Below are 26,476 nucleotides of genomic sequence, written 5' to 3' on the forward strand. Positions count from 1 at the left end.
CGAGAATCTGTGTATAATTGTTAAATGCGGCAACACCGTCGTGCATATATAATGGTGTGCGTTGACCGTAATGGTGCTTGTGGATCTGTACCCCGTGTGTGTAATCGGCTTGCGGGTCCGCTGTGGGGGAGGTGATTTCTGAGCGCGACGTGGCAGCGTGCGGCCGCGGGTTCAGTTGTCTGTTCGCTGCTGTCTCCAGGCAGAAGAGGAGACCCGGGCGAGGGGGCGGCGCGGGCTGGCAAATAGAGCTGGAGAGGGGGCCGTGGACGTTTCCTGAGTTCCGCCCCTTCCGTGCTAAAATGACCACCCCGAGCGCCCTGCCAGGCTTCGCGGGAGGAGGGTGGACTCTCCTCTGCCAGTCCTCCTCCACAACCATCACCTCCCCCACCCTCCCTCCCAGGGGGCTGGAAATGCGGGTGGGGAGGGGGGTGGCGGGCGGTGTCAAGGGGACAGAAAGGGTATGGCGGACATAAGATTGCCCGCAGGCGCAGATGCCCTCCCTCCTTCCTCTCTCCCTCTCCGTCCTTTCCATTCACTTCTCGCCTAGCCCGTCTCCCGCCTCCTCAAGCCTCCTGGAAGCAGGGAGGGATTCGAGGTTGCTGCCGCCAAAGAAGCTGCAGGCAACAGAGTGGGAGGAAGGGGCGGAAGGACATAAAGACAGACCCATTGGGGTTTTCAGGGGGGTCGGTGAGGGCAAGGGCATACCCAACCGCAGGGTTGGGGTGGCTGTCTCTGGGTGTCCTGTGTACTCTCCCAGAGCCGGTCAAGCGGTCTGCCAGCTTCTGAAGTCTGTTGTCATGGAAACCAAGCCTTCCAACTAGGTAAGCGTCTGGGGGAGGCTTTCTTGCGTGGGAGGAAGGGTGGTGTGCGTGGCTGCTGAGATGGAAGCAGGGTTTTGTTTCTGAGAGCCAGGCTGCAGAGGGCGGGGTGCTGGTTGCCTGGGTTCTATTCCAGGCACGGCAGGAGACTGGCAAAGCACGTGAGCAGCTGTGGTTGGTCGGTCCCCTAATTGGTATGTGTGCCTATACAGCTCTAAGCCAGAAATGCGTGGCCTCTGGGGGTAGGGAAGAAGGAGGCAGGGAACCCACCTCCACATCCCCAGCCATACTAGGGAGGCAGCTGCCCAGGCTCCAGGGCTACTTAAGAGGCTTTTATTTCCAGTTCCAGAGCCTGCCCAAATGGGTTTGTGGTTCCTCTCCAAGCCCTTCCCTTTCTGTTCTGGACCTGGTTTGTAAGATTTCTTTGTGCAGGTCACAGTGTGCCCAAACAAGTCTGGCTCTGTGAGCATCAAGTCACCTGGAGCATGACCTCTGTCTTTTGACCTCTGCTGGGTAGGCTCAAGTTTCCACCCCAGGGTAAGCCCTAGCCTGGAATGTAGTCTGTGGACACCAAAAGTGAGCGTGGGAGGGGAATACGGGAGAATGGCAGAATGGCAGTCATAGGTTTCCCTTAGCAAAAGAGGCACAGGTACTGCCAGGAAACTGCATGTGAAGTCTGGGGTCATGGGGAGGTGCGGTCCCAGAACTGAATCCAACAAAAGGGTTCCAAGCCAAGAGGCAGCAATGTGGAAGGGTAGGGGGGCTGAACTGGGGCCCTACTCCTTTACAGAGGGCAAATGGCGGGACAGAAGCCACTACGTATGAATCAGTTCTAGCCCTGCGCCCAACCGTAGTGTCTGGCACATGAAGGTGCTGGCACCCTTTTGATGATTTTTTGTCAGGTCAATCGGGCTTGAGGCAGGACAAGAGTGGAGAAGCCTGGATGAGAGTGAAGACAGTTCAGAAATTCACAAAGGAAGCTGTAAGGCAGTACTGTTTCAATGCTTTATTAACAGTTGGAAACAAACCCAACAAACTGGAGGTGATGACATCCCAGAAGCCCAAGAGGTGAGGGGAACAGGTTTGCATTTTGTCCCTTTTTTATTATTATTAAATGCATCTTAGCAAAAGTAGATTAAAAAAGAAAGGGTCAAAGCCCCAGATGTCAGCAGGGAGGAGGGGACCTAGGGGAGCAGCAGGCCCCCACACCACGGTCCTCCCAGAAATAGCTCAAAGGAGCTGCTGTTGCCCCTTCACACACAGGCTCTAACAACCAGAACCTTCCTTCCGGGCCTCAAGGCCTCCCTGCAGGCACCCTTAGGGTCTCCTAAGCTCCCCCTTGCTCTACTGTACTTTTAGTGCCAGGCCCTACCAGTGCCATTCTCTCTCTCCCAGGGGTGGGAAGCTGAAAGGAGCACAGGAGGGCAAAGTGTCACCTTGACCGGAGAATCTGAGCTTCCTGTGGCTGGAACCGCCAAAGAGTCTGGCCTGCCCACTGCAGAGAAGAGAGCAGGGTGGGGCACAGCCTGTGCGCACTGCTCCAGAGTGGCCAGTTAGCATCTGCACATTTGGCTTGATAAATATATTAAATTTATAAAAACTCTGTCGTTTCAGAGCTCCCACTACTCTTAGGCCTGGTCCAGCTCGACAAGAGAAGAGCTTCCCCTTGCCCCGGAGTCAGATGCTGGGAGAGAGAGTCTGCACTGGCCTCAAGGGCCCAGAGGCTTGAGGGCTGAGGTGGAAGTCCAGGGGCTTGTTCAGAATTGAGGCTTGTGGGGAGAAATCCCAGGGACTCTGGAACCTGCCATCAAAGCCTCTTACATTATGGAGGGGAAAGGAGGAAGGAAGAGTTATTTTCCTTAAAAAAAAAAAAATTCATATAAAAATAGATCCTTTTGCAAAACAATTTCTCAGCCAGGAGGCTCCACCTCCCATTTCCCTGGAGACAGAGGATAAGGTGTTGGGATGAGATGCACCAAAGCTCTAGGGAGGGCGTGAGAAGGGCCTGTGGCTCAGTAGCCTAGGGCTGGTGCAGAGGGTCCAGAGAGGCCAGGGCACAGAGCATGGCAGCAGGCTGGGGGCAGGTCCCACCTATGCAATGCTTGCCTGCCCTAGGCTCTGGCCTAGGCCACAGGAGAACAGATAAAAGTGGTCCAGGTTCTTTTTGTTTTGGGAAGCCTTTCCCAAAAAGTGGGATAAGGGGGATTTGCTCCCCACTTCCTTGGAAGCATCTCCCAATGCCACACCCCTAGTAATAACAAGAGCCAGGGGCAGGAAGAGCAGCGGGGGTGGGGGGGTGGTGACAGCAATGAAAGGAGGGACAGAGCCCAAAGGTTCATCAGCCCATGCTGTTCTCAGGGCCAGAGAAAACACAAAAGAAAAGCACAAACCCAGCAAAAGCCCACAGGAAAGGTAGGGGCTGAGAAAGCAGGTGGGGCCTTGTCTGAGATGAGGCCACGGAGGACGGAGGAGACACTTGGGGTTAAGGCAGCAAACACAGCCTGCTTTGGTAATAAGAGAGCCAGAGCTGGCTGGGTTGGCCTCAGGCCTCCCCACACTGCCCTCTCCTTCTGGCCTCCAGGCAGCTGAAGCTGTGTGTGATGTACAGAGAGCAGCAGGCTGGAGACAAAGATGGGGTCAAGGTGATGGGAGTGGCCACCGCAGAGGAATATCTCTGTGACCCTTCAGGCACATGCTGCAGGGCAGGGACAGTGTGGAGCTCCACTGAGGAGCTGCCATGGCCCCAGGACCTGGCTTAGCTTGCACGGCCGAGCAACTCCTTGGCCTCCTCAAGGATGGTGGGGACTTCCTCACTCTTCTTGGACGTCTTGGCAGGAACACAGGTCATGGCATCGTCCCTGGTCAGCACTGATTCTAGCTGGGATAAGGCTGCACACCCAACCTTCCTGTTGCCTGCAAGAGAAGACATGAGAGATCTTGTCCATGGAAGGCCAGTTTCGAATCCCTATCGATCTCTACGGCAGATACTCGGCCAGAAGCCATGCACACGTGGTGGCCCTGTCCAGTTCAGAGGCCCTTCTTTTGAAGAAGGAGGGGAAGAAAGCCAGGAACACAAGGAAGATACCTTTGCGGTGGGGAGGGGGCCAAGCAGGGAATATGAGAGTACGGTACAGGCAGGAGAGCAAGCTCTTGAGTTCCCGTGTGAAAAGTAGTAAAAAGTTTGAATACAGCTAGACAGACACAACGGAGTTCAAGTATCAGCAGTGTAATGTAATGAGAGAGAAGTACTCAAAACCTGTTTTCTCATCAGAGGGTTGTTGGAAGTAAACAGACTCGGGCTTAGTAAACAGTATTATTTGTGTTTTCTTGGCAGTTCTCAGGAAGCTCCTAGGCCAAAATTACTTTCGTTCAGCCCTGGGCAGGGTTGTCCCAAGCAGAGCAAGGCCTTTAGCAGGCAGCCAGAGGGACTCCAGCAAAGAGGAGCAGCAGCCCTGCACTGACGTCACATGATGCCACACTCGCCGGGCTTCCACCAACCCTCCCTTCTCTCTCGCCGCGCCCACACACTGAGCTCTTTTCCACCTCTTCAAGGGCAGCAGTGATGATCCAAATGCCAAGGGCTCTACAAGGTGTGCAATATGTGTGTGGGGGGTGTGTGTAGGGGGAGGGGTAGTGAAAAGTATGTCAGGGAAGGCAGAGCTGGGGTCAAGGATGGCCAGGACGAACCCTACAAAGAAATCTTAGCCCAACTGGCTAAGGGATAGTGAAGCTTCAGTTGCTACCCTAAATAGGAAGAGAAAAACCAATCCATGAGTCTCTGTCCTAACTCCTAGGCGTCATCCCCAAGACTCTCATATTCATTCATGGAATCCACATTTATGGTCCCAGTATCCTCAACAAGAAAGCCGTTCCTTGGGACCATGCCCATCTCATGCTGTCTGCCTCTTCCCATGCAAGTAGCACAGAGAGACTGCAGGTCCCAAAGAGCTGCCTGACAGGGGTGAAAGAAGCCGGACACAAAGGCCACAGATGCTATAATTCCATTTCTGTAAAATCTCTAGAATGGGCAAATCCAGAGACAGAAAGTAGGTTTGTGGTTGCCAGGGCCTAGGTGCAGGGAGAATGGGTATGGGGTTTCTTTTGGGGGTCATGAAATGTTCTGGAATTAGTGGTGCTGGTTGCACAACCTTGTGAATATGCTAAAAAACACTAAATTGTATACTTTAGAAGCGTAAATTTTAGGTATGTGATTTATATCCAGTTAAAAAACAAAAAACAAAACAGCTTGCTGGGTCATGGGAAAGCTGGGTGGAGAAAGCAGTGCCTAAACCTTAAAGAAGCAGAGACAGAGGAAAGAAGGCCAGCACTCCTAAATGCAGGACAGGGCAGTGGCAGGGCACGAGCAGGAAGGAAGAGGTCCAGAAGAGTCAGTGAACAAAGTGTCCACTTTGCCTTCTTGAGACCAGCAAAAAGCTCTAGGTGGGACGGAAGCCAAACAGGGTCAGAGGGCCCAGGTCTTCACCAGGGCTGTCAGCCTCTGCAGAAACATGACCCAGAGCCACTGTGTTCGCACGGCAGAGGCTACCCGCGGGTCAGCTGGGAGCACACAGCACGCCCACAGGTTACCAATTTACAGGTCTCCTCCTCCTCCTCCCAGGGACGCAAAGGATTGTCTACCAAGAGGAGAAAGACTAGTGAAGACCCTGGCTGGCAGGCACAGGGCTCATCTGGTTACAGGGGAAGGTGTGTGACCAAGACTCCAGGGTTTCACACAAACTACTCCTCGGATTATGAACATGTAATGATGCCTCAGCGACAGACGGGGGAGGAGAGGGGCCCGTAGGAGTGCGACTAGGATGGTCTCCCGTCTCCAGCAAAATCTTCCTCAGACCTGCTGAGTTTCTGCTCTTTTTTTGGAATACTCCCTTCTCTAGGACCCTACTTGTCATGTCCAGAAAAGGCAGTGGCTTGATTATCACTTTGCTGCTCCTTTGAATTCAGTCACGGGCAGCTGAGAAAATACTCCAACTATATTTGTGTGTGTTTGACTCAAGGGGTAAGTAAATGTTAAAATAATTTCTGACTCTGGACCCAGGGAAAAGGAACACTGGGTCTTCAGGAACACCTATCTTGGACAACATGGGAAAAGTCAAAGTACAAGTGTGAAGTATCTTCAGCTGTTTCTCTCTTTGGTTTCTTCCTCTAAAATTAAGAAGATACCAGTTGTACCTAACCAAGCACGTCTCTATATTTTCCTAGATTCAAAAAGCTTCTGATGCATTGCGGATTTCATAAAAACTGAGCGGATGGTAAGTCAGGAAAGACCAAAATTTCCCTTTTAAGCCTAGAAGGTAGGTATACTAGGCATGGACGTGATGTGGCCTAAGGTCAGAATCAGAAAAGAGAAAAACTCTTGTTGGAACTGGGAACAGAGTCGAGGAATCCTCGCTGCCACTGTGGCTTCAGGGCCACTGTTATACTGAACAGCTTGACTATCCAGAAGACAACCTCTCCCAGCCTTTCCCTAACTTGGGTACTTGTTAAGACGATTGAAAAGTAGCCATAGAAGCAGATACATATTTTGACTCTATGGGACCAGGGAGGATTATTAATTCCTAGTAGTCCCACAGACTGTGGGGAAAAGGGAACAATCCTGAGACATTGGCCAAAGCTCTCTGAGGCCAGATTTCTAGAAGTTAGGGGTGAGCTACATAAAAACACCAGTGAAATATAACACTAGTATAGATGAATTGGAAAAAGGTTAATGATTTGGAAAAAAGATATTTATAACACAGAGGCTAGGAACTACTACTAAGGAGGAAGTACTCTTGTTAATAAGCTTCCTTAGGGAAGAGGAAACTAGGACAGATGGGGCAATCATTACCATCCTGAAGAACTCATTATTGTCTACAACACTCCTAATTATAATTCCTGTCCTATTTTTACAAAAGTGGAGGGAGAAATAGTGGTGGTGGTAGAGGATATACTACTCTTAACCTCTCTAGACAGGTGGTCACTGGAAAACTCCCTGAAGCAATTTCACCATGTCCAGGGCTCTCCTTGCCGGAAGGTATGAAACAATATTTCTGGCCTACACAGAGGGCTTGCTGTCATCTCCTGCTCCTCACATAGGCTTAGTGGAAATATTCCTGGACTTGGATTCACAACAGTGGGTTACAGTTCTGGCTCTATCATTAGCCAGTTCTGTATATCTTGGCAAGACCTTATCTGGGTCTCAAGTCCTGTTACCTACGAGGTGAGATGCTAATCATTGGAGGTCTTTAGCGCTGGTCCCAACTGTAACGTTCTATCACTGTAGGGAGAGCTTAGCGGGAAGCTGGGAAGTGGCAGAGGGAAGGAAAGGGAGAGGGAGATGAATTTCTTTCTTTCCTTGACTTTTATCCCAGTGAGCAGATGGCCTGTATATAAGAAGCCACAATTCAGACATGGAGATAAAGTTGAGTCATTAAAACCACAAGCTGACTCAATCATCAGCCTGAAATAGTAGCTGTAATACAATCCCATGGATTCTTCCCCTTGACACTCAAAGCATTGTTCTCCCACACCCTGCAGATCACAGCAGTTTACATGTCACTTTTAATGAACCAGCCCTGATAGTAATGCTCCTCTTCCAACCCCTCAATGGGTCTTTGTATACTGGCCACTCCCTCAGGTCTCCAGAGACCAGAAGATGTTTTTTAAACATTCCTTTAAATCCCAGGGCAAAGGCTGTGTCTTTCAATATGGACAGCTGCCTTTCTGGGACAGAGGAGGGCTGTGAGGCAGACCTGCATGATAGTGCTTCGGTTTTTAGCTCAAATCAGTCAGTCAGCAGGAACAGAGACAGCCAAGCACTGGGTGGACCAGCTAAGTCCAGTAGCCAGTGAGGGAAACTGTTATAGTTTTACAGTGTGGCCTTCTGGGTCCAGCCTCTTTCTTTCCTTCTCCTCTTAATCCTACCATCACTGTACAAAAAAAAAAATACTAAAGCTGTAAAGGGTCCTGGAGACCATTCTAGCCCAACTCTCATTTTAGACGTGAAGAAATTGAGTCCCAGAAACTTGTCTCAGGTAATCTAGACAGCATCAGTTGGATTTGATATGGGGTCTTCTGATGCCTACCTAGTCCTATGCTCTTTGCACTCTACTGTGATGCCTGGCCTTCTGTTTATGTTTAATGGAAGGCCATGTCACTTTCTCGGAAATGAATGTACCAACGTCTACAGGGGTTACCAGGGTAACTAGAAATGTCTCCCCTGATTCTCCCAGATATGTTCGGTGTGTTTAGTGACCCCAGAGCCCAGAAAGATAAGGATACAGGATGGATCCAGTTTTAAAAGTACGTAGTTCTCATTTTCACCTTCTTTTTGCTTCAAAATCTCCTAGTCTAAGTCTCCTCCTAGTCCTTCTTGCACTGGGAAACAGTACTTTGACTGATTCAGGTCCTCTGCTGAAAAGTTAGGTTCTAACAAAATCCCTGCTTCCTCAGCCTGTAAGTCCTGGTTTCTCACTTGGGAAGAAGTGACGAATGGGGCCTTCCAGTAGAGGGAAGCCACTGATGTCTGGCTGCCTGTGTCCAGGAAGCATCTGGGATTCTGGTTTAGTTCCACAGGAAGAAGCTTAAAAGGGAATTCCCCACCAAAGTCCAGTGAAGACTGGCACTTAGCTGAGAGGATAGAGGAAAATAGGGAGAGACAATGTATTTTTGTTTACCTAGAAACGCTTAATGTCAGGCCACATCACCTTATATGGTGGGGAGGAAACAATGTCACAAGAATCTCTGAAGACTAAACACACCAAAAATACCATTAGCTTCATACTCTGCCCAAACCTAGATCTGTACGACTAAACACGCTATCCCAGGAAGACCTAAGTCCATCACACTCACCTCTCCTCACCTCCAGAAAGCCTGTACTCAGAGGATGTCAGAAAATAGGTAAGAGTTGTAATGAGGGATTCTTCTGTTTAGGGCAGGTTCTGAAGTCCTACAGAAGAGCCCTCAGAGGGAATTTCCTTCTGGGTATTCAGAGTATTGGCAGAAACAGGCAGTCAGCCATTCACAGAGAAACTCACAGTGATCTACAACGTTTGGGCCAGGACACTGACTCTGTGTGGGCTAACATGCTCCATACCCTTGATCGTAAGGTCACCTTTACAGGCTATGACGGGTACTATAGGTCCTACAGATACCACTGTTAATAGCTAAGCAGTGTCCAAAGCAAAGCACACAACTCATCTGTACAATAACCTTGAAGTGAAGCTCCTATCACACAGGCCTACAGAATGCATCAGCCAGGGGATAGGGAACATAGTTTAAACCACCTCAGAAGTACAAACTCTTAATGTTGCCTTTTCTGTAACGCCCACCCTTCAACCTAGGAAAGAAGCCATCATGCCTAGCCCCAAAGGGCCTTCAGCAGACTCAGTGGTGCAGGTCATGAGGAGTAGCTTTGGCCACACCTTCTTCTGGACCAGTCTCTTGGCCACTATATACTTCCCTCAAAGGCAATTTAACTGTTGATCCTTCCCCATACTAATGCCTGGATCGTTTGTCCTCCTATCCCCATAATAATTCTTAGAGGCTCTGGCTCAACATAATCCACTTAAATCTTCTGAAGGTCGGGAGAGGAGGCTGCGGGGGAGTAAATGGGGTAGGCAAGTGCAGTGGAGGCCAATTACACCCAAGAAAAAGGCGGCTTTCAGACATAGCACGATCCTTCGGTTGAGATGCTCCTCTACATTCTTACATCTGGGGAGAATGATGCCTAGCCTTCTCTCTGTAGGATTCTATACTTTATATTATTCTCTCTCTCTCTTCTGCTTGTGAAGCTGAGAGTAAGGACTCTTGACTTATTTTCTCTGTATTCCTACATCTAGTGTACAGTTTTGAATTTACATCAATTTTTTTGTTCATATACACAAACGCCTACTCAAATCTCTGTGCCCTGCACAGTGGTTTGTTTATTCTATGTTTCTGCTTCAAGAATGAGGAGAGACACAAGAATAATCAAATGTATCTGTTGTCAGTCCCTCAAGTCCTAGTTCTCCAAGTCAGTACTTTCTAACATGGTTGGAAGAGGACTAGGTAATCCACTCTAGATGCAGGGACTATTGTGGGGAAGTTTCTAAACCCTCAGAACATCATTACCTGCTCGTTAGCCCAAGACAAACAGGACCAGGAGCAGAGAGGCCTCACTGCCTTCCTTCAACACACAGGCTGGGCTCCAATTTGCTGACTTACCCTGACGGGGTCCTCTCTTCCGCCGGAATGCTGCGCCTGACTGCAGGGCTTCCAGAAGACTGTCCATCACACCTGTCTCATCGCCCTCTGTCATGAACAAAGACGGAGATGTAAGCTCTTCAGCCCGAGTAGCACTTGTGTTGAGCCCCACAAAAAATGCACTGCTACTGCATTGCTTGCCCTCGCCCAGAGTTTCTCGGGGCTCAGAGCACACAGAGGGCTCAACCTCAAGTCTCACAGGCCATGTTTACTTGTGTCTGTTTGAAAATGGTTAAAACAAAAGGTGTCACTGGTTATCAACCACTTTAAACCTTGGATAATTTTCCTGCAGTGCCCTCCTTCCTTCCCACCCACATCAGAACTAGCACAGAGAAGTGTAGACCTGCCTGACTGCAAGACTGGGATGAGTACGGAGACCAGGATTATGACATTAACTATATCACTTTTTTTTTTTTTTTGCGGTATGCGGGCCTCTCACTGCTGTGTCCTCTCCTCTTGTGGAGCACAGGCTCTGGACGCGCAGGCTCAGCGGCCATGGCTCACGGGCCCAGCTGCTCCGTGGCACGTGGGATCCTCCCGGACAGGGGTATGAACCCGCGTCCCCTGCATCGGCAGGCAGACTCTCAACCACTGCACCACCAGGGAAGCCCTATCACTCTCTATTTATCCTGAAGTGTTTCACTCCAATTTACATAAACCTCTCATGGAAGGCCTGGTTCCAGTTTCAGAGCAGGGCTGAGGAAAGATGAGAGACCACTGATCAAGAGTGTATTTCACTTAAGTACTGCCCCCAGTGGCTGCATCTTCCAGAAGTCAGCTCTGCATCTAAGAGGAGCTTCTGGTTGGAATACAAAGAGTTAATGTAGAATCCTTATTCCAGCCCACTCCATTTCCATGGCAACAGCTCAGGGTGGTGAAATCTGAAACTGTGAAATCCCTAGGAGCCGGTAGACTGCCAGCCACAAGGCTGGGCTCACTGCTCCCAGTGCCGCCTGCTGGCCAAACACCACCAGTGCAGCTGACCTACATTCGAACCTCATGTGCTTGCCCTTGGGGACATGGACCAGGTCAGGGTCCCCTGCGCTGCCTGACAACTGTCCCACAGATCAGCTGGACTCCACCTTTCCCTATTACGTCCTAAACAGTAACTGGGGACAAAGCCTAGAGGCCTGGGGAGAATGGGGGAAGGTGAAGGATACTTGGGGTGGGCCTTTTTAATGGCATTACATATACAACTGGAGTAAAGTGCAGGGGAACTTCCCAAAAAAGTATAAAGAAAAGACAGAAATGCAGGCAGTTCTGCTGCTTCAGGTCCCTGTTCGTGCCACAAAGGGAAGTCCCCAGGAGCAGGAGTGTCAGAGCAGCCCTCGCCTCCCGTGCTCGGCAAAGCATGGATTCTTGCCAGACCCAGCAGCCCAGAGAACCTCTTTACTTAGATGGCTCGTAGCCCCTCAGGTTCAAGAAGGGTGGCACCAGCTCAGGGCTGTGTGCAGTGGATGCTGGATTTCCGCTGCCCACAGAGAGAGCAGCCAGAGAAGGGCAGGGAGTCGGCAGCAGGAAAGAAGTAGAAACAGGAAACAGAGGGCCAGTAATTGAGGCCATATGTTTCAACAAAGACATGCTTCTGAGAGTGAAATAGAGATTCTGCAAGAAAGAAGAGGGTGGCCAGCTCCCCTGCCCCCTTTCCAGAAGTTCAACCCATTTACAGTCTGATAGGTGTGTACAACTGTGCTGAGGTACTGGGGACACAATACTTGGTGAAATAAGCAGAAAGAGAAGGCAAGCCATTAAAAGACAGGAGCAGAGCCAGGAAAACAGTTTGGGAAAAAGAACAAAAGATGTACTAGAGGGTATGAAAACCAGACGGGGGAATTTTTGGACAGGCAGAAGGCAAGAGTACATGTTACAGCAATACTTAATCACTGGGGAGATGAGACAATGCAGAACCAGCAAAGGAGGGAAAAAACAGAGTCGAGCGCTGGAACGTGCAAGTAACGGATCGGGGTTAAAGTCCAGCATCAGGATCGTGGAGGAAGAAGGCTGACAAAAATCATTTGCCAGGAGTTGAGCTCAGACATAAGCTGTTCTCTGGCCTCTAGACTCTAGACAGAGAAGCCTTCCAAATGTTCCTGTCTCAACCCATCGGCCCTTTGCCTTCACTTCTTACCAGCATTCATGTCTATGAGCTGCTCTCTCTTCTGCTGCTTCTCCAGCCGCTCCTTCTCTGCCTTCTCCTTGGCCAGTTTTGCTCGCCGCATCTTCTCCTCTGTCTCCCGCCGCTTCTGGTTCTCCTTGACTGCTTGCTGTGGGGGAAAAATGAACACATGGGCATGTATGCACTCACACATGTACACACCCACAACCAACCAACATGAACCCACTGGAAAGTGAGAAAGGTCCACGAAAGCTTCAGTCGGCAGGTATACCCTGCTTACCACAAACATATTCTTAAAGTTGTGCAGATCCATGAAGAATTCTTCTACGGACACCTTCTTGGGGTCAAAGAGGAAGTACTCGCCCAGCTCCTTATAGAGCGTCTCCATGTTAGAGTGCATCATCCGCAGCTTGTTATACTGTTCCTGTGCTTCCTTCACAAAGCTGTGCAGCCACAGAGTAAAGAGCCAACACCAGGAAGCAGACCCACTTCTCTAGCCCTGAGGATGACTCACAGATGCGTACTGGCATGCACAAGGATGCGCAACACAGCGCTGTTCATATTAGCAAAACCCAGAAGCAATCTAAACATCCAAAACAGGGAAATGGTAAACCATAAACTATGGTATTCCTAAAGAATGGGAAGTGGCAGTTTAAAAAGAGACTGTTCTGCATATACTGCCATGGAAACAGGGCCAAACATATTAAATGCTAAAGAAACACAGTGCAATTTTTACTGAAATAAATTCATTAGGGTACAAATCAGAGAGAAGTCCAGCGGCAGTGGTTATCCTTGGGAAGGGGAGGGAGAAGGGAATATGTATGTGTGTAGTATGGGGTGTGTGTGTCTGGCAGGTGGGGAGATGGGGCAGAGGGCAAGGTCTCAAGGGAGACTTTTACTTTATCTGCATGGTTTGATGCAAACCACAACAATGAGAATGCTGTCAAGAACTATGCATTTAATGAAAAAACATTTTTTAATGAAAAACAATTTTTTAAGGAAAAATTGTATACCATCATATCTATCCTGTTGTCCCCCAACGGGAAGTTCTTTTTTTTCCTAGGGGGCAACTCCCTCCTTTCAGGAAAGGATATGGTCATTTTTTCAACGAACTTGTCTTTCTCATCTGTGGCAGCAGGAAAATTCTGAATATCACGCTCCACATCAGAAATTTGTTTTTTCATCTGATCTAGGTTCTTTTGCAAGTTTTCAGCAGAAACTAAAGTAGACACAAAAACAGACAGCAAGAGCTTACTACCTCCAGTCTCAATACCCTATTCTGTTCTTCAGGGCACTGCTCCAGTCTGTACATCCAGCTGGTACTTAATTATTTTAGTCTTCTTACATACTCTCTAATTGTTTCACACAGCTTTTCAGTAAAACTATAAATTACTTGATGATTAAACCTCCAGCCTCCATAAGCTGTACAATACTAAGAAGAGAAGAGAGGCTTCATTTAACAAGAATCTATGAAATCCCCCGGGATCTTGGTCTCATTTATCTTAGAGAACAGGGTTTGGGAGGAAGGAGACATTACACAGAAATATAGAGGGTGGGCAGAAATCTGTTCCCATTTCTACTGAGTGGCGCTTTTTCTTTGCCTACTCCCAGGACGGTGAGGCCTGGTTTTTGCTAATCCAGTCTATACTTTCTGAATGAGAAAAACTGCTGACTTAAACTAAAAATACCTGCCTTTCTTCTAGTTGTTTTTTGGTGTCTGGTGCTTCCCTAAGAAGGGAAAGAGTGCTTCCCACTTCTGTACATGGAGACCTTTCTTCTGCCCAATACTCCTCCCTGGGGCTTAGACATCATGCCTATGCTCTTTCACGTTCCTTAAAATTGTCTGAACTGAAAATGATCTAAAATCTAGACTGAATCTTCTTTCCCTACGCCATGCCAAGATTTCTAGGGCTTGGAACCACCTTCTAGCTTCACCCCAATCTGCCTCACCTCGGCTGGCTTTCTCCACGTGGGCAAGCTCATCTGGAAACTTGAGGACCTCGGGATAGTTATTCTCACACAACTCAGCCAAGAAGTGCAACAACGTCATCTTCTGATCTGTGGACTTGGTGTCTCGAAGCTTGGGAGAAGAGGAGAAATGGTGAGTCCAGACACGCCCACAATCACCTCAGGCCGACAGCAGTTTGCCACGCTGGGCTCCTAGAGGCCACAGCCTTCCCTTCCATCGTCCTGCTCTAACCCCCTGGCTCACCTTACAGAGGAAGCTGATACTGAAGCCAAAAGCACCAGCATTCCTGGAACCAGCATTCATATAGTTTCCAACAAGCAAGGTAATCTCCAGGAGGCTAGAGAAGTTCTCACTCTTTCGCAACTCCTCACATGCGGCAGTGACAGAAACGATCTCTGGCTTGATATTCTCCACTTGCTCACTGAACTGCAGCTTGAAGAGGATGGCATTGAGGCGAGGCCGCAGACGGGGCACAGCGCCCATCTGGGGAGAGACAAGCAGTTCCATTATAACCAACAGAGAGGGAGGAAAGGAAGAAGATACAGGCTTATGCCTCCTATGGCAGAATCTGAGTTCCAGAGTAGGGAGGAGAAAGAGAGAAAGATGGGTTCAAATTAGACAAGAGGCCAGGAGCAAGTGCCCCGGATGCTCTTGGGGAGGAGGGCGTCAGAGAAGAGTCTGTGCCACAGGCCTCACTCACCACCACGCCGAACTGCTCTGACTCAGCCAGATCATCATATTCGTCCTTCAGTTCAGAAAGCATTTTTAACTGCTCTGGCTCTGGCATCTGCTTAATGAGATTCTGCAAGACAGAAGGGACTGTCTAAGTTTGAGGGGGATGAGCTAACAACTTGAGCATCCTGTCAGTCCCTCACTCTGCCCAAGGACCACTAAGAAGGAGACATGGGCTGGGGTTGGGGGAGGTGGGGGAGGCAGCTAGTGAGATGGCAGGACTTTTGAAAAATATACCAGAAATAACCTGATCACCAGAGAGATGGAAGCTTATATAAAGCCAGCATTCTTTACGTCAATGATGCTTACAGAGTCCTCATCGTCTAGGCAGAGAGGAGACAGAGCTAGTGTATAGCAATGCAAAGAGCCAGCTCCAGAATGACCTTGCTCCTTACCTGGATCATAGACTCAGTCAGAACAGCCTCATTCACCTCCAGTATGACATTCTTAATCTCTTGATAGGGCATGCGGAAGGAACCCAAAAAGATTGCTGCCAGGAAATGAGATATAAAGACATGTTCTTCTCAGTCTCTTCCCCCTTCCAGCCCACCCTACAAACCTACGCTGGACAACTTTCCTAGGAGTGCTCTCTAAAGTCATGATCAGAAACCTCCACCAGCTCCCCACTGCCTGTATAGTTAAGATCCAAGTTTCTGAGCCCAGTGTTTAAGGTTCCCACCTCCCAGCTTTCCCTCCCACAAATCCCCACATTTATGTCACACGCCAGCCGCACTGCTCCAAGCACCACATTCTACGAACACCTTGTCTTTGCTCGCACAGGAAGTCTTTGATCTATCCATATACATCAAAAATGTTCACCCTGTTCTATTTTAGTTCCTCACTCCCTTGACTTCATCCTCAAAGCTGCCACTACCTTGAAATGCTCTGATTCTTAAATTGCCACATCCCATTCCCCAACAAACACTTCCATCCTTTCAGCTCTCTCACTTACTAATCCCTAAATTAACTCTTCAACCTCATCAGAGCGCTCTCTTGTGTGCTCTCTCTTTCCCACGAGAGAGATGACCATTCCATTTTCTCTGAATGTCTCAGTTCTACTTTGCTTTCTCTGTTTAACCTAGACCCTGTAGTCTACCCTTTCACTCCCACTCTATTATTACTACTATTCTTATTCTCTTGTTTCCTTCTCCTTCCAGTCCTTAGTTAACCCAGCCACCTCATATCTCTCCTCTTACACCTGGGCTGATGAACACTGCAGATCAGATTCTACGAATCTGAAGTGGTGCCGGTGATGGTGGGGAGTCCTTCTGTGTGTCCCTAGTCCATGCTCTCCTGGCTCTCTTGGCAGGTCCTCCATATAAAATATCCCCATTCTCCCAAATGTCCTGCCACTTCCCCCACTTTGTTCTAAAAAGGCCTTGCTGCTTTTTTACTGAGAAAAATTGAAGCCATCAGTCAAACTACTTGCTAAACTTTCTCTCATGCCACTTATAAACTGAGCACTGGGGGCCCTCAGTTGGAACCAGACTAGAAAAGGCTCGAGTAAGGGCTATTTTGGAATCATCTAGAAGAAAACTTGTGCCGACACTTCTGTAAGCTTAGCAGAACTATATCCATATACTCATCCTTTTTCGTGTTTCAATAGAACAGGTAGCCCTAAGGACTTTTTCCTTCAGCATATACAGTGGGCCTTCCGCATCTGTGGATACAGAGGGCCAACAATACTACACCATTTTATATAAAGGACTTGAGCACCCATGGATTTCGGTACACGAGGGGGGTCCTGGAACCTATCCCCCACAGATACCGAGGGACAACAATATACACGTTCAAGTTTTTCCTATCTTAAAAAAAAAAAATCCTCCCTGATTCAACATTCTTAATTATCAACTTCCTTCTTTCCTTCACTTTATAACATTCTAAAAATATAACAGTCTATTCTTGCTTCCACATTCTCATTAATTCTTCTGTCCCCACAAAGTCAGTGAAAAGATGACAATCATTTGTTGAGTGTATACTCCATGTAAGACCTAGTATCTTAAACACAATCTACATATATGATCTCATTTAACCCTATTTATAATAATGTATAAGTTTGTATTATTAACCACATTTGACAGAAAAGGAAACATACTTAAAGAAGTTAAGCTACCCATCCAAGGTCACGCCGCTAGTAAGGGTTGGAGCCAGGATTTAAATACAAACGGATTCCAGAGCTTCTGTTCTTAACACTTATGCTATACTAAAATTATTCTTGCCTAGGTCACTGACTTTCCTAATGCCAGATCCAAAAGACACTTGTCCTGTCCTGATTTTACTTGACTACTACTCCTACTTCTTAGACTATGTCAGGATATTTTTTTTGCTGTTCCTTTCCAGCCTCCTTTGAGGGCTCCCCTTTTTGTTACTTGCTCCCCCAAACATTAATGACCTTCAAAGCACATTATTGGCTTCAACTATGACTCATATACTATCTCTTAAATTCTTATCTCCAGCCAGACATTCCTCCTTATTTCTATACCCAAATGGCTAATACACCCATTCTGTTGGAGGATTCCCACAGGAACCTTAAATTCTATCCTAAAATTAAATCAATCATTCCTACCTACCACTCTGCCATCTCTCACTCATGTCCACCATTTCTCCCACAAAAGATAGATCTACTCCTGCTGGATTTTCCTATTTCAATAAGTGGTATCACTCTCTATAGAGTGATCTTAACCCAAGAAAACATCTCCTTTATCCCCTCTATCAATCACTAAGTTCCATTAATTCTATCTTCTTAATATCTTCTGCCTTCCTATTCATTTTTACAACTTAGTTTCAGGCCTTGATCACCTCTCGCCTAGTTTAAAGCCATAACGTAACACATCTCTCTGCCTAGAGTCTTCCCCTACCCTAGCAATCCAGCCTCATAATCACTGCTGAAGTAGCCCTCCCCCAAATTACACAGGGTTGTATCACTCACTTTCCTGATTAAAATCCCTCCAATAATTTTCACAGTTTTCAGGATAAAATACATACTTCTTAGCCTAAGCCTATAGGACTTCTTTATGATCTAGCCTCTATGTCTATTTCTTGAAAGCTTCTTCAACCACCACTCCCCCACATATGGCCTTTACTCAGCTGTACTCAACTACTTGCTGTTCTTGAACCGCACACGTGCCTCTGTGCCTTCACACATGCTGACCCCTCTGCCTGAAACAAGCCAGCCCTCACCCTTCATTTAGTTTGTTGTAAATAGTTTTAAGCAGTACTTCATTTAGAATGACTGAGCTCTCTCCAATACTCCTCCCACTCGATTGAGATGCCCCCTTGCCCAGTGCTCTCATAAGCTTCCTAGCACACCTCCATCATAGCATTTACCAACTTGTGCTATAACCATTATTTACTTTTCCAGCTCTACCAGACATATGGCTCATGAGAATAGGGACTACCTTACTTAGTTTTGCATCCTCACCATATAAGAGGCACTTAATAATCATTGAATCACTAAATAACACCTAGACCTTCCTAATCTCAATTCTCTTCCTAAATTCTGTTTCCCATATTGATATCATTCAACTGGAAATAACAATGTACTACCCCACAGTCTTTTATCATTTTCTAAAATAACAACTGCTCATTTTAATGTTGCTATTGAGAAGAGCAACTATCTCACATCACTTTAATGTCCATAAAAGGACTTACCTACAGACACTATTTAGTCATATCTGTTGCCAATGATCTAAGATTATATAGTCAAGAATAATATAAAGGCTTACTGTTCTCATTATATCACAGACTTTACTTGTGGGTATGTGTCCTCATTACTTGTGTGATCTTGGCCAAGTCATAACATCTGAACTTTAGTTTTCTCACTTGGTAAAATGGGGACAACAGCCATGTCACTGGATCATGAGTGGGTTTTATGGAATACATACCCTTTCATCTCTGGAACACACACCTAGTATTTGCCTAATAGAGCCTGAAACATTGGCAGACCCTCAAATATTTGTTGAACAAATATTTAAATCTTCATTATGCAACATAAAGTAGGGATATCAACAGTTGAAATGAACAAAAAAATGAACATTCATCCTGATCATTAAATACTACCTATATCATATCAACTCTGCAGAGGAGTTTCTGATCTGAAATTTGCCACCAATCAGAGTTATAAGTATAGGTAGCAAGTTCAGAACAGAACTCTTTGAAGTTACTGATCCTACTCTGAGAAGTACAGGATTTACATTATTTATTCTAAACCACAAAGTTACTTTAGATTTAATGGAAGTCAAGCCAGTGCCCACCTTTAAAGGAAATACTTAAAAGAAAATGAGAAAGAAGGAAATGTGCAGTGGCTAGAACATTTGTGTTAGATTTTCTGTGGATGCAATGGAAACAGTAAGGGCTTTGAAATAAGAAAATATGAGGTTCAACTCCCAGACCTGCCTCGTACCCGCTATGTGACTAGGCAAATTCCTAAAAGTCCTATTAGCCTTTATTTTCTTGCCGTAAAACTAGATGCTAACAATCTTGCAATGCTATTGAAGGGATTAGATATCAGGTATTTACTATGCAATGCCAGGCATACAGCAGGAACTAACAAATGGAAGTTTCATATCAAGGGACCCTGGATCCACCAGAATTAAGCTCTTAGAAAAACTCCTTCATATTTCAAATTGCTGAGATCACAGAGCTACTCACAGAGATTCTGGGCTGTCTTTGAATCCAACACCTTTAACTCTTTCACTTTTTTCTTTTGCACAGATTTCTTTTCTTCTCCACCTTCCTGATCCTTCTTGGCTAGCAAGGGAAAGATTAGAAAAGTATGATTAAGGACAAACCACATTTATGCCTAAATGAACTACTGTCCCAGCCTAGAGATACTCTTCACTTCCTCTCTGTTAGTAATGGTCTTCCTATTAAATTCCTTCAAGGGTAACCTCCTCTTTAGCCACCCACCCTTCTATTACTGACTTCCCCCTCCAGCTATAATAAATATATCATTTTCATTTCTTTAATAGTTAGCAATAATACTTTCCCACCCATAGCCTATCTACTTGTAGGGAACAGCAAACTTTCTTTCTGTAAAGGACCAAATAGTAAATATTTTAGGCTTTGCAGACTATGTGGTCTGTCTCAACTGTTCAACTCTGCCACTACAGCGTGAAAGCTGTCACAGACAATACATAAACCAATGAGCATGACTATGTTCCAATGAAACTTTACTTACAAAAACAGGTGGTCAGCCTAAGGGTTTGCCAACCCCTGTACTAGAGTCTTCCACTGTGTTATCCTTTTGTGCTTATTATTACTTATCTTTCAAGCTCTGTCTTGATCATGAATTCCCTATAAACATTTTCTTGATTTCCCCAAATGGTTATGATCTCTCTCTGAATCCCCACTGAATGTGATCCTTTTTTATAGCAAGTCCTCTCACTGACTTTGTCATAAGCACATATAATCTCTCCTCTACAAGAGAAGGACTTTGTTATTCCTCTTTGAAAAATCTCATGGCATAAAAATATATTCCTAGTATATAAATATCATGTTGGTACACACACAGAAGGTATAATATACTTTCCTTCTACACTCTTCTCAGATTATCCAAAACCAATGTATTCTTCTCTGATAAATGTAGTCACTCTCTGCTTTGATGAACTAATTTTCATGGTATTTGTTACTTAGATTTCATTCAACAATTAATAATTCAATGTTCATGACATTTCATATATATCACCTTGATCTTTCTAAATCCTGTGTTACTTTTTAAGTCTGGATACCTTCCCACCCCATTTGGATTTTGAACTTCAAGAGCATGGGCAAAATAATTCTTCACTATATCACTCCCTCAGCACCTAGCATGACAGTAACAGTCTCCCAGAAATGATTTACACTGCCTCCTGAGAAGGATTCAGCAGCAGATAGAAAGAGAAACAGGAACTGTTCTGGACAGACAATTGTAAAATATTTTGTCAACTTTTCAGAAAGCCTTATGGGACTATCTCTTTAAGAAGTATCAAGAAAGTGACAAAGCTAGTTGCTTTTGAGGAGAGGAATAGGGTGCTTGACTATGGACGAGAGGGAGGAATACTATTCAACACAAACCCTGTTATACTGGTTGAATTTTAAACCATATGAAAAGTATTACCTGGTATAAATAAATAAGAAAGCGAACAAAAAAGGAAGTTATATGGCAAAAGGTACAAAGAACTATTAATAAAAAAACATCCTTTGGCCTGAGAGTTCTAACTTGAAGAAGGAAAATACTAAATAGATGAAGATGAGTTATTTAAATAAAGACTTATTGAGTACCTGCATGTGCCAGGCTCTGTTCTGGGTACCAGGAATAAAACAAAATATAAAACAGAGAAATAGAGAAAAACTCCTGCCTTCATGGAACTTATATTCTAATAAAGAGAAATAGACAATAAACCAGCTAATAGATACAATAGTACATTAGATGGTCATTAAGTGCTATGAAAAGAAAACCAAGTAGGGAAGAGAACTGGAGGTTTGATGAGGGGACGGATTATAACTTTAGTGGGAGGACCAGGGAAGGTCTTAGTGAGAATGTGACATGACAGTAAAGACCTTTTAGAAGGTGAGAAAGCAAAGCAATTGAGGCAGAGAAAACAACAAATGCAAAGGCCTGAGACAGAAGCAGGCCCTGATGTGCTAAAGGAAAAGCAAAAAGGTCATTATTGGTGGAGTAGATGGAATGAGGGGGAGAGCTGGTGCTGAAGTCAGAGAGGCCCTAAAGACAGATCATATTAAAAAATGAAAACCATGGGTAGTCAGATAAAAATTTAGACTTAAAACATCCAGACTGTATCACAAAACCTTAGAAGCAGAGGGGCAAAGTACAAGTAAATCTCTCATTTTATACAGATAAAGTGAAAAGATAGAGTCACTGCTGATGTTGAAAAATAGAAAAAACAGATTCAACTTTTTGCCTGGCAATAAGATAAAAATAAATGAAAAGTATAAATACAAGAAAGAAAGGGATGAAAATGTCATTTCTGTGGAAGATATAACTATATGTAGAATTCAAGACAACTACTAGAAGTAATGAAGAACTACTAATGAATAATTCAGTAAAGATGACAGATAAAAGACAAGCATATGGGCTTCCAGTTTCACCAAAATGGAGTAGCCCCATGTGGAGGAAATACTATTATATTTAAAAATTGGGGAAGGTAAAGGGACCCATATGGAAATACAGTTTCTACACTTCATGTGGACTGGTAAAACACTAATATCATTAGACTGGGAAAAGTTATGTGTGTATAATGTAATACCTAGAGCAACATCTAAGCAAACATACTCAGGCGTTATAAACAAATTAAAATGGAATAAAAAATATTCAAAAAACACAGAAAAGTAAGAAAAGAGAAAAGGAGGAAGCATACAGAAAACGAATAACACAGTGGCAGACTTAAGCCCTAAAATATCAGTAGTTACCTTTAATATAAACGGTCTAAATATACCAATTAACTGAGATTGGCTGTAGTGTAAGTACCTGACAGTTTTTTTAATTGTAATATAATACCTGATAATAAACTTTTGATTGCTGAGGCATCCACTTCAAAGACATCCATCTTGAATAAACATTTTGCCAGCTACACAACTAGATAAAGAACCAGGCCACCATCCATGCAGTTCCCCTTTTAGAAAGCCGTGGGTGACCTACATAACTGATCATTTGAGTGACCCTGCTTTTCCTTTTGTGCACTTTAATTCCCACTCTCATGTTTTAAATTCACCAATAAAGAGTGAACCCATGAAACCCTATGCACCTCACCCTCAACCCCAATAAAGGAAGAAGCCCAGGGATGACCCGCAGCCCCCTACCCATCTCTCTTCCTGTGACCTCAATGTGTGGCCTGAGACATGTCATGTCAGGACCTGTGAGCAATAAAACCTTGCTTGTTCTCTGATGCTTGTTGCTGAGGTGCACCTTGCAATCCTAATAAGAACCACAAGGGCTGGTCCAGCCACAACACTGGCCCAGGTGAGTGCCCCCAGGCATTCCCAGGCAACAGCATTAGTAGGCTGAGACCTACACAAAACATGGCAGAGTGAATGAACAAAAGACCCAACAATATGCTATCTGTAAGAAACTTTCTTCAAATACAAAGGCTGAATGTAAAAGGCTGAAAACAGATATACTGTGTAAACATTAATTTAAAAAAAAAGTAGAGTGGCTATATTCTATCCAGTGAGTAAACTTTAGAGCAAAGAAAATAGCTGGAGACAAAGAGGGACATTACATGATGATTAAAGGATCAATCCACCAGGAAGACATAACAATTCTAAATGTGTATGTACCAAAAAACAGAGCCTTAAATATAAGAAACAAAAACTGATAGAGATGAAATGAGGAAACCAGCATAGCCAAGCCACAGTAATACTTCAAGGCATTAATACCCTATCTCAATAATGGGTGGAACTCTATACAAAAAATCAACAAGGATATAGAAGTGAACAGTAAAATCAATCAACAGGGTCTAATTGATATATACATATATAGAATACTTCACCCAACAACAGCAGAATAAATTTTTTTTAAGTGCTCACTGAATATCCACCAAGAAAAATATCCACCTGGGCCATAAAACAAACCTCAACAAATTTAAAGGATTAAAATCATAGAGCATGTTCTCTGACCATAATGGAATCAAACTATAAATCAATAACAGAAAGGTAACAGGAAAACATCCAAACACTTGGAAAGTAAAGAACCACTTCTAAATAATTTGTGGGTCAAAGAGGAAATCTCACAATAAATTTAAAACTACATTAGAAATGAATGAAAATGAAAGTACAACATATCAAAATATATGGGGCATAGCTGAAGCAATGCTGAGAGGGAAACTGACAGTGCTAAGTTTATATTAGAAAAGAAGAGCTCAAATCAGTAATCTAATTTCCTACTTCAACAAAGTAGAAAAAGAAGAAAAAAAAAATAAACCCAAAGCAAGCAGAAGGAAGGAAATATAAAAGAACAGAAATCAGTAACAATGAAAACAACAGGAAAAAAAATCAACGACACAAAAAGCTGGTTTAAAAAATAAATTAATAAAATAGATACACCTCTAGAAAGACTGACAAAGATAAAGAGAGAGAAGACCTATCTCTCCAACATCAGGAATGAAACAATATCACTTTAGGTCCTACAGCCATCAAAAGGATAACAAAGGGATAATACAAACAACTTAGTACTCATAAACTGAACAATTTACCAAAAAATGGAACAATTCCTCAAAACCCACAAACTACTGAAACTCAACCAAGATGAAACAGATAATTTGAGTACTACTGAAATCTTTTAAAAAACTGAATTCATAACTAAAAGTCTCCTGAACAGAAAATCTCCTGGCCAAAAGGTTTCACTAGAGAATTCTACCAAACATTTCAAGAAAAATTAATGTCAATCTCCTCCAAAAAATAAAAAAGGAAGAAATACTTTCTACTTCATTTTATGAATGCCACCAAATTATCCACTTTAAATGGTTAATTTTATGTTAAGTAATTTCACCTTAATAAAAAAATCTGTAATTTTTAAACATCTGTTTAAGATATTTAAAATCACTAATTAAATCAGTGAAATCTGAACATGGTTTGTATACTAGATAGCAGTATTATATCAATGATAAATTTCCTAAATGTGATAATTACACTGTAGTTGCGAAAAAGAAAGTCCTTATACTTGGGAAAGGCATGCAGAAGAACTTAGGGGTAAAGGGCCATGATGTTGGTACTTTATCTCAAACAGTTCAGTTAAAAAAGAAAAAGAGTGTTTCCCTGGTGGCACAGTGGTTGAGAGTCCCCCTGCCAATGCAGGGGACATGGGTTCGTGCCCCGGTCCGGGAAGATCCCACATGCCACGGAGCAGCTAGGTCCATGAGCCTGCGCGTCCGGAGCCTGTGCTCCGCAACGGGAGGGGCTACAAGGGTGAGAGGCCTGCGTACCACAAAAAAAAAAAAAAGAAAAAGAGAATATTCACAGCAGCATTATTCATAATAGACAAAACATAGAAACAACCCAATGTCCACCAACTGACAAATGGAAAGACAAAATGTGGTATATCTATACAGTAGAGTAGTATTCGGCCATAATAAGGAATGAAGTGCTAATACATGCTAAAACACAGGTGAACCTTGCAAACATCATGATTAGTGAAAAAGTCAGACACAAAAGTGTACATATTGGGCTTCCCTAGTGGCGCAGTGGTTGAGAGTCTGCCTGCCTGCCGATGCAGGGGACATGGGTTTGTGCCCTAGTCCGGGAAGATCCCACGTGCCGCGGAGAGGCTAGGCCTGTGAGCCATGGCTGCTGAGCCTGTGCATCCAGAGCCTGTGCTCCGCAAGGAGAGGCCACAACAGTGAGAGGCCCACGTACAGCCAAAAAAAAAAAAAAAGTGTACATATTGTATGAGTACACTGATACAAAACATCTAGGACAGGCAAATTCAGAGACAGAAAGTAGATCAGTGGTTGCCAAGTTGGGGGAAAAAGAAGTGGAGAGTGACTGCTAATGAACTGAGGGTTTCTTTTGATAATGTTCTAGAATTAATTCAGTGGCTGCACCACTTTGTGATAAACAAAAGACCATGGAATTGTACACATTAAGGGTGAATTTATCTTAATACATAAATAAATACATACATGCATACAATGAACCACAGGTCTAGATAGAAACCCTAAAACTATTAACCTTCTAAAAGAAATCATATGGAATTCCCTGGTGGTCCAATGGTTAGGACTTGGTACTTTCACTGCCATGGCCCAGGTTCAATCCCTAGTCAGGGAACTAAGCTCTCAGAAGCTGTGCAGCACAGCCAAAAAGAAAAAAAAAAAGACATCAGAAAAACTTTCACCACTTTGGAGTGGGCAAAAATCTCTCAGAGATAAAAAAGTACAAACCATGTGGTAGGAAGAATCCTAAGTTGGCATCCTGGGATTTTCTTGGAGTTTTAGGAAACTAGGAGTTTCCCTCCTGGTGCACATACCCTGTATAATCCTTTCCCTTGAATGTGAGTGGGCTTGACTTATTCTGGTGAGCCCCCCACCCCGTTTTTTTTTTTTTTTTTTTTTTTGCATTATGCAGGCCTCTCACTGTTGTGGCCTCTCCAGTTGCGGAGCACAGGCTCCGGACGTGCAGGCTCAGCAGCCATGGCTCATGGGCCCAGCTGCTCTGTGGCATGTGGGATCCTCCCAGACCAGGGCACGAACCCGTGTCCCCTGCATTGGCAGGCGGACTCCCAACCACTGTGCCACCAGGGAAGCCCCTGGTGAGCCCTTTGAAACAAGGGTTTAGAGCTCAGAGACAAGAGAAGTCAGAGAGATTTGAAACTGAAGCAGATGCTCTCGTTTTTCTTGAAGCAACCTCCATGTTGTGGAGAAGGCCATGTGGCAGGAAATGGTGGGCAGCCTCCAGGAGCTGAGAACAGCCACTGGCTGATGACCAGCCAGAAAAGAAGAACCTGTGTCCTACAATTATAAGGAACTGGATTCAGCCAGATACCACATGAACATGGCAAAGGACACTGAGCTCCAGAAGGCAATGCAGCCCAGCCAGAACCTTGACTTCAGTTTGGTGTGACCATGAGCAGAGGATCTAGCTAACTTGGATTCCAGACCCATGCAAACT

General features: G+C 44.9%; 1 protein-coding gene and 1 long non-coding RNA gene across 4 annotated transcripts; one reads left to right on the forward strand and one right to left on the reverse strand.

Annotated features, from left to right (window-relative positions):
* Positions 1 to 1,809: 1,809 nt before the first annotated feature.
* LOC136794051 (protein diaphanous homolog 1-like) lies at positions 1,810 to 19,706 on the reverse strand. Of its 2 annotated transcripts, XM_067031802.1 has the most exons (11): positions 19,526 to 19,706; positions 15,271 to 15,365; positions 14,844 to 14,945; positions 14,387 to 14,626; positions 14,125 to 14,254; positions 13,268 to 13,393; positions 12,455 to 12,618; positions 12,187 to 12,322; positions 10,020 to 10,106; positions 5,406 to 5,452; positions 1,810 to 3,731 (listed from the first exon to the last, which is right to left on the reverse strand). In XM_067031802.1, exons 1-11 carry the CDS (start codon positions 19,668 to 19,670, stop codon positions 3,693 to 3,695), a joined length of 1,311 nt encoding a protein of 436 aa, XP_066887903.1. In that variant the 5' UTR covers positions 19,671 to 19,706; the 3' UTR covers positions 1,810 to 3,692. The 2 variants fall into 2 exon arrangements, with proteins under 2 accessions (XP_066887903.1, XP_066887902.1); XM_067031801.1 differs by lacking the exon at positions 5,406 to 5,452.
* On the forward strand, positions 3,850 to 26,476 carry LOC136794052 (uncharacterized). 2 transcript variants are annotated; one of them, XR_010840255.1, is made up of 3 exons: positions 3,850 to 4,408; positions 6,039 to 6,088; positions 26,209 to 26,476. It is a non-coding gene; the product is annotated as an uncharacterized lncRNA (long non-coding RNA). The 2 variants fall into 2 exon arrangements; XR_010840256.1 differs by lacking the exon at positions 26,209 to 26,476 and adding an exon at positions 9,995 to 10,281.

Source organism: Kogia breviceps, chromosome 4 (genome assembly GCF_026419965.1).
Source record: "Kogia breviceps isolate mKogBre1 chromosome 4, mKogBre1 haplotype 1, whole genome shotgun sequence".
Lineage (NCBI taxonomy): Eukaryota > Metazoa > Chordata > Mammalia > Artiodactyla > Physeteridae > Kogia > Kogia breviceps.